Here is a 7,500-nt window from a genome sequence, read left to right on the forward strand (position 1 = left end):
GGTGGGCTTTCACCAGTAGGTTCCTCAAATTGGGTGGTCTTTTGAATACCACCCTTGGGGGTGATGTGAAACAGCTTAGAGAAGGGTCAGATGTGACTATATGCCAATGCTTCTGTATAGTTGACTGAAACTCATGGCTGAGCGGTGAATACTGTACTATGCAGTTTACGCGGGCTTCTGTGGCTTTGCGTCTTGTGGTGTGTAAAACAGTCTGTTTGGGACATACCGTTGAAGCGCCTCCTAGCGCTTGTGATCCACTCAGGCTTGTACTGTCTGTCTCCGAACCGGGCCTCCAGGTCCTGGGCTTCCTTCTGAAAGTCCTCGTCTTTGCTGCAGAGCCGTCTGATGCGGCTAAACTGTGAAATGGGTAAACTTTTTTTCAGTGGAACTGGATGATATGAAAGGCCGTGTAGGATTGAGTTTTTGTCAGTTGGCTTACGGTAAAGAGTGGTACCTAAGTGTTCTCCATGCCTATACACCAGTATGTCTAAAAAGCTCATTTGATGTTTGCTGTATTCCATGGTGAATCTTAAGTGTGTGTTACGTGAATTTATGTATTCGTGGAATGTTTTGAGCTGACTCTCTGTACCTTGCCAAATAAAGAACACGTCGTCGATGTAGCGTTTCCAGTTAGTGATGTGTTGAAGATGAGGGTTGCATTCATCCCAGATGTGTTGCTGTTCAAAGAGGCCGCAGTACAAGGAGGCGAAGCTCGGGGCCATCTTCGATCCCATGCTGGTCCCTGAGATCTGCAAGTAGAAATCCGATCCAAACATGAAGTAATTAAACTTAAGGACTATTTCAATTAGGTCCACAATGCATTGTGTGGGGGGAGTGCAACTGGGGCGCTGGTTCAAGAAATGTTCGGACGCCTGTAGGCCACCTCTGAACGGTACATTGGTGTAAAGTGACTCAATGTCCATAGTGACCAGAAACATCTCCTCCACAGGCATAGTAATGCTCTGGAACATCTTGATGCACTCAACTGTGTCTTTGATGTAAGAAGGGAGGGAGGTGACTAGCGGTTGAAGGAAATGGTCAACGAAGGCAGAAATGTTTTCTGTGAGAGACCCTATGGCAGCTACTATCGGCCGTCCGGGGGGTACATCTGTAAATGTTTTATGTATTTTTGGAAGAGTGTATAGAACGGGTATCACTGGGGTGTTGACAGTCATGAAAGCATGCTCACGTTTGCTGATGTGATTGTGCTGCAGTAATGAATTCAAATGGGTGTGAATGGTGTTCTTTAAAATTTCGTAGTGGGGTTGGATGTCAACTTCTTGTAAAAAGTAGTGTTGCCCAGCTGCCTGGCTATTTCACTTTCATAAGCCTGGCGATCCAAAATGACAATCCCTCCTCCCTTATCCGCACTCTGCACAACCATGGTTCTGTCTTTTTGTAGGGCACGGAGTTCGGCCCTTTGTGATGAAGTGAGATTGTCAGCTACCTTATACTCTTTCCTTTTAGACATGATGGTGGTTACATCCTGTTCGACCAATCTGCAATATGTGTCTAGTGATGCATTTCTCCTTTTAGGGGGAATGAAGGTGCTTTTACCTCTGAATGTGGTAGTCGAGTGATCATTCTGCTCTTCGCTGGTCTCTGGGGTTGCTGCGGCGGCTCCCAACTCTGCATTGTGGTCGGTTGGTGTTGGTGTAGCACTGAAACTAGGACGGGAAGATGAATTGAAGAATTCTTTTAGTCTGAGTGTCCTGAAAAATTTTTGGAAGTCAACCATTGTATTGAACTCGTTACAGTGTGTTGTAGGCACAAACGAGAGGCCTTTGCTTAGTGCCGTTAAACAATCTTCCGTGAGATTTTTACTGGAGAGGTTAATGACATTGGTTACCTGTGGCTCTTGGCGTCTCTTCTTTTTTAGCGACCGTCTGCACGGTTTCTTTGTTGTTTGCCTCGTGGTGGTAGGCGTCTTTGTCCTTGGTTTGTTCTGCCCCCTAAAAAAGGACCACTGGTTTGAGAGAAGTTACTGGATTCTGACTCGTATTCATCCGTGGTGGTCATCACCTGCTGGGAAGCGCGCGTGTTGCGATGTCTTCTCGCTGGAGGTTGTTGTACAGAGCGAGTTTTTGGTGTTGGATTTCTCTCCACTGGTAGACTCGGCCACGTTCGTAGTCCAGTGTGTCGCGTTCGAACTTCCTCCTTTTTGACACTGTGATTTCTTTGGTTAATTCTTGTTTGTGTTGCTCACATTCCTCTAGTTTCTGTTTGAGTATCACTGGGTCATTCACTTCCGTGCCAAGTTTAGTTTTGAGTTCTGAAATCTCGTCGCGTACTGTCGCGAGGTTAGCTGTAACTTCCTGAATCGTCAGTGCCATCAAATCAAATGAGCATTTGTTTAGAATTGCAGTCCATTGATCACAGAAGTTGGAGTTATCCTTACCCATGATTGGGCCCTTATTGATTCGTAAGCCTCTAGGTATTCGTTTGGCTCGCATATAATCACTCAATGTCACTGCATGTAGGAAGAGGCGTGTTTCTCGCTCCTCTAGTTTTTGTAATGATTTCGTAGTCAGACCTGAGTTGCTCTGTGCAGTGGCGTTGTTGAAAAGCGAGTCCTGTAGGATGATCCGTGTGTAATCTTGCTGGGTAAATTCAAACGTGGCAGATGTCGCTGGATCCATTGGATAATAGTTGTATGGCGGTTGTGAAGCTCAAGGTACGGGAGTCAATCAAAGGTAGATGGAGTGCAGAGCAAAGACAGAAGTTGAGGTAATGATGGAAAGCTCGCACATCCACAGGAACGTCTGACCTGGGAGCAGGACCACAAGTGACTTGATGATAGTGAGAAAAAGTCCGCTGACGACCAGGATTTCTTTTGCTCCCAAAATTTATTTTAGCGTGACGTTTCGGGTTTTACCCCTTCTTCAGACGTGACAATACATAGAAAGTACACCCCATATATACAAATACCAGGTGATCACATGATCCCATTGCAGGTGTTAACAATTGCTATGAATAAATTGGCTCACAAGTCCCACCACTCATTACTCACAGAGCTGATGACATCACATATGTTACAAATGACACTCCCCTACACACACAGGTGACACTATATACATATGTTCATATACAACCGGAAAACCCATAAGGAATGCTAGATTGTGAAAAAAATAAATAAAAATAAAAAATAAATGAAAAAAAGGCAAATATGCCTGAAATGCAATTGTTAACACCTGCAATGGGATCATGTGATCACCTGGTATTTGTATATATGGGGTGTACTTTCTATGTATTGTCACGTCTGAAGAAGGGGTAAAACCCGAAACGTCACGCTAAAATAAATTTTGGGAGCAAAAGAAATCCTGGTCGTCAGCGGACTTTTTCTCACTATCATCAAGTCACTTGTGGTCCTGCTCCCAGGTCAGACGTTCCTGTGGATGTGCGAGCTTTCCATCATTACCTCAACTTCTGTCTTTGCTCTGCACTCCATCTACCTTTGATTGACTCCCGTACCTTGAGCTTCACAACCGCCATACAACTATTATCCAATGGATCCAGCGACATCTGCCACGTTTGAATTTACCCAGCAAGATTACACACGGATCATCCTACAGGACTCGCTTTTTCAACAATGCCACTGCACAGAGCAACTCAGGTCTGACTACGAAATCATTACAAAAACTAGAGGAGCGAGAAACACGCCTCTTCCTACATGCAGTGACATTGAGTGATTATATGCGAGCCAAACGAATACCTAGAGGCTTACGAATCAATAAGGGCCCAATCATGGGTAAGGATAACTCCAACTTCTGTGATCAATGGACTGCAATTCTAAACAAATGCTCATTTGATTTGATGGCACTGACGATTCAGGAAGTTACAGCTAACCTCGCGACAGTACGCGACGAGATTTCAGAACTCAAAACTAAACTTGGCACGGAAGTGAATGACCCAGTGATACTCAAACAGAAACTAGAGGAATGTGAGCAACACAAACAAGAATTAACCAAAGAAATCACAGTGTCAAAAAGGAGGAAGTTCGAACGCGACACACTGGACTACGAACGTGGCCGAGTCTACCAGTGGAGAAATCCAACACCAAAAACTCGCTCTGTACAACAACCTCCAGCGAGAAGACATCGCAACACGCGCGCTTCCCAGCAGGTGATGACCACCACGGATGAATACGAGTCAGAATCCAGTAACTTCTCTCAAACCAGTGGTCCTTTTTTAGGGGGCAGAACAAACCAAGGACAAAGACGCCTACCACCACGAGGCAAACAACAAAGAAACCGTGCAGACGGTCGCTAAAAAAGAAGAGACGCCAAGAGCCACAGGTAACCAATGTCATTAACCTCTCCAGTAAAAATCTCACGGAAGATTGTTTAACGGCACTAAGCAAAGGCCTCTCGTTTGTGCCTACAACACACTGTAACGAGTTCAATACAATGGTTGACTTCCAAAAATTTTTCAGGACACTCAGACTAAAAGAATTCTTCAATTCATCTTCCCGTCCTAGTTTCAGTGCTACACCAACACCAACCGACCACAATGCAGAGTTGGGAGCCGCCGCAGCAACCCCAGAGACCAGCGAAGAGCAGAATGATCACTCGACTACCACATTCAGAGGTAAAAGCACCTTCATTCCCCCTAAAAGGAGAAATGCATCACTAGACACATATTGCAGATTGGTCGAACAGGATGTAACCACCATCATGTCTAAAAGGAAAGAGTATAAGGTAGCTGACAATCTCACTTCATCACAAAGGGCCGAACTCCGTGCCCTACAAAAAGACAGAACCATGGTTGTGCAGAGTGCGGATAAGGGAGGAGGGATTGTCATTTTGGATCGCCAGGCTTATGAAAGTGAAATAGCCAGGCAGCTGGGCAACACTACTTTTTACAAGAAGTTGACATCCAACCCCACTACGAAATTTAAAGACACCATTCACACCCATTTGAATTCATTACTGCAGCACAATCACATCAGCAAACGTGAGCATGCTTTCATGACTGTCAACACCCCAGTGATACCCGTTCTATACACTCTTCCAAAAATACATAAAACATTTACAGATGTACCCCCCGGACGGCCGATAGTAGCTGCCATAGGGTCTCTCACAGAAAACATTTCTGCCTTCGTTGACCATTTCCTTCAACCGCTAGTCACCTCCCTCCCTTCTTACATCAAAGACACAGTTGAGTGCATCAAGATGTTCCAGAGCATTACTATGCCTGTGGAGGAGATGTTTCTGGTCACTATGGACATTGAGTCACTTTACACCAATGTACCGTTCAGAGGTGGCCTACAGGCGTCCGAACATTTCTTGAACCAGCGCCCCAGTTGCACTCCCCCCACACAATGCATTGTGGACCTAATTGAAATAGTCCTTAAGTTTAATTACTTCATGTTTGGATCGGATTTCTACTTGCAGATCTCAGGGACCAGCATGGGATCGAAGATGGCCCCGAGCTTCGCCTCCTTGTACTGCGGCCTCTTTGAACAGCAACACATCTGGGATGAATGCAACCCTCATCTTCAACACATCACTAACTGGAAACGCTACATCGACGACGTGTTCTTTATTTGGCAAGGTACAGAGAGTCAGCTCAAAACATTCCACGAATACATAAATTCACGTAACACACACTTAAGATTCACCATGGAATACAGCAAACATCAAATGAGCTTTTTAGACATACTGGTGTATAGGCATGGAGAACACTTAGGTACCACTCTTTACCGTAAGCCAACTGACAAAAACTCAATCCTACACGGCCTTTCATATCATCCAGTTCCACTGAAAAAAAGTTTACCCATTTCACAGTTTAGCCGCATCAGACGGCTCTGCAGCAAAGACGAGGACTTTCAGAAGGAAGCCCAGGACCTGGAGGCCCGGTTCGGAGACAGACAGTACAAGCCTGAGTGGATCACAAGCGCTAGGAGGCGCTTCAACGGTATGTCCCAAACAGACTGTTTACACACCACAAGACGCAAAGCCACAGAAGCCCGCGTAAACTGCATAGTACAGTATTCACCGCTCAGCCATGAGTTTCAGTCAACTATACAGAAGCATTGGCATATAGTCACATCTGACCCTTCTCTAAGCTGTTTCACATCACCCCCAAGGGTGGTATTCAAAAGACCACCCAATTTGAGGAACCTACTGGTGAAAGCCCACCACCCTCCCCAACCAGAACATTTTCTGCGGCAGATTCCCCAAGGCAATTACAAATGTGGCCAGTGTGCCCAATGCAATTTCACTATCAAAACTAAGACCTTTCATCACCCCCTCACAGGGAAACAGTTGCGCATTAAAGGTGTGATTACATGTAACACTAACAATGTCATTTACATGCTCAGGTGTCCCTGTGGGCTGGCCTACATTGGAAAAACAACCAGGAGCTTGAAAACCAGGATAGCTGAACATCGGTCGAATATCCGCAACCACAACGAGAAGAGTCCAGTGGCGCTTCACTTCACAGCTGCCTCACACAACGTCTCAACTCTCAGGTACATAGGCATTGAACATGTCAAGTGCCCAAGTCGTGGAGGGGATGTGAATTCCCTTCTACTAAAGAGAGAAGCATTCTGGATATACACATTGGGGACCCTGTCTCCTAGAGGGTTAAATGAAGACTTTGACCTGAGACCTTTCCTGTGAATCCAATCTTACTAGCTCCTGGTCTTTAGATCTAGCGCCAACATGTGACTCTAGAGGTGGTGTCCCTCAGCGCCAACCTGTGACTCTAGATTTAAGATCCCTCAGCGCCAACCTGTGACTCCAGACACAGTATCCCTCAGCGCCCACCTGTGACTCTAGATGCGCTGCCTCCCAGCGCCAACCTGTGACTCTAGATGTGGTGTCTCCTGCCGCCAACCTGTGACTCTAGAGAGGGAACCTTTCCTCCACTGCTGCGGCCCTCCGTTATGCATATGTGATGTGGTGTCTCCTGAAACTGTGTGCAAAAGGACTTCTCTTCTCTTCACATGCCCCCGTGATGGACTTAATTTCACTTGTGCCAACACTTTTGACTAATCTTGCCAAACATGTATATAATGGGGAATGGTATTTCAGGCATATTTGCCTTTTTTTCATTTATTTTTTATTTTTATTAATTTTTTTCACAATCTAGCATTCCTTATGGGTTTTCCGGTTGTATATGAACATATGTATATAGTGTCACCTGTGTGTGTGTAGGGGAGTGTCATTTGTAACATGTGTGATGTCATCAGCTCTGTGAGTAATGAGTGGTGGGACTTGTGAGCCAATTTATTCATAGCAATTGTTAACACCTGCAATGGGATCATGTGATCACCTGGTATTTGTATATATGGGGTGTACTTTCTATGTATTGTCACGTCTGAAGAAGGGGTAAAACCCGAAACGTCACGCTAAAATAAATTTTGGGAGCAAAAGAAATCCTGGTCGTCAGCGGACTTTTTCTCACTATCACAAAGCTAAGTCTGACAAGCCCCCCGTCTTCTCAATAATGAGCAATCCCATCCGCATATATGAACGCCACGAAACATATCCATAT

The 7,500-nt window shown here is 45.3% G+C and overlaps 3 protein-coding genes across 7 annotated transcripts in view; 1 reads left to right on the forward strand and 2 right to left on the reverse strand.

The window, feature by feature from the left end:
* Nucleotides 1-2,033, reverse strand: part of LOC134458289 (uncharacterized) — a 2,407-nt gene extending 374 nt beyond the window's left edge. The window contains exons 1-4 of one of the 3 annotated variants that reach the window (XR_010036555.1): nt 1,850-2,033; nt 1,558-1,667; nt 590-749; nt 227-356 (exon numbers count right to left, since the gene is read on the reverse strand). Coding sequence is in view for 2 of the 3 variants with exons in the window: in XM_063210518.1 (XP_063066588.1) it covers nt 227-749; nt 1,558-1,635 (601 nt within the window). In the remaining variant the exon portion in view is untranslated. Of the gene's footprint in view, nt 1-226; nt 750-1,557; nt 1,668-1,849 lie in introns of all 3 variants that reach the window. The other 2 variants (XM_063210519.1, XM_063210518.1) reach the window with 2 other exon arrangements.
* The window catches only part of LOC134458283 (astrotactin-2-like), a 498,215-nt gene that overhangs the window by 434,436 nt on the left and 56,279 nt on the right, over nt 1-7,500 (reverse strand). The gene's annotated exons all lie outside the window — the stretch shown is intronic.
* Nucleotides 3,826-7,023, forward strand: LOC134458288 (uncharacterized). Of its 3 annotated transcripts, none has more exons than XR_010036554.1 (5): nt 3,826-4,295; nt 4,478-4,587; nt 5,394-5,553; nt 5,787-5,916; nt 6,323-7,023. XR_010036554.1 is itself a non-coding variant. In XM_063210516.1 (5 exons), the coding sequence occupies exons 2-5, from the start codon at nt 4,510-4,512 to the stop codon at nt 6,383-6,385; spliced, it is 426 nt and encodes a 141-aa protein (XP_063066586.1). In that variant the 5' UTR covers nt 3,826-4,295; nt 4,478-4,509; the 3' UTR covers nt 6,386-7,023. The 3 variants fall into 3 exon arrangements, 2 of the variants coding, with proteins under 2 accessions (XP_063066586.1, XP_063066585.1); XM_063210516.1 differs by having other exon boundaries at nt 5,792-5,916; XM_063210515.1 differs by having other exon boundaries at nt 5,394-5,916.

Source organism: Engraulis encrasicolus, chromosome 11, assembly GCF_034702125.1.
Source record: "Engraulis encrasicolus isolate BLACKSEA-1 chromosome 11, IST_EnEncr_1.0, whole genome shotgun sequence".
Classification (NCBI taxonomy): Eukaryota; Metazoa; Chordata; class Actinopteri; order Clupeiformes; family Engraulidae; genus Engraulis; species Engraulis encrasicolus.

Coding starts and splice junctions, on each gene's coding strand:
- LOC134458288 (XM_063210515.1), top strand. CDS start 4,510: ATGCAGAGTTGGGAGCCGCCGCAGCAACCCCAGAGACCAGCGAAGAGC. Junction 4,588..5,393: donor CTCGACTACCACATTCAGAG/GTAAAAGCACCT, acceptor TTCTACTTGCAG/ATCTCAGGGACCAGCATGGG. Junction 5,917..6,322: donor CGCTAGGAGGCGCTTCAACG/GTATGTCCCAAA, acceptor TTACATGCTCAG/GTGTCCCTGTGGGCTGGCCT.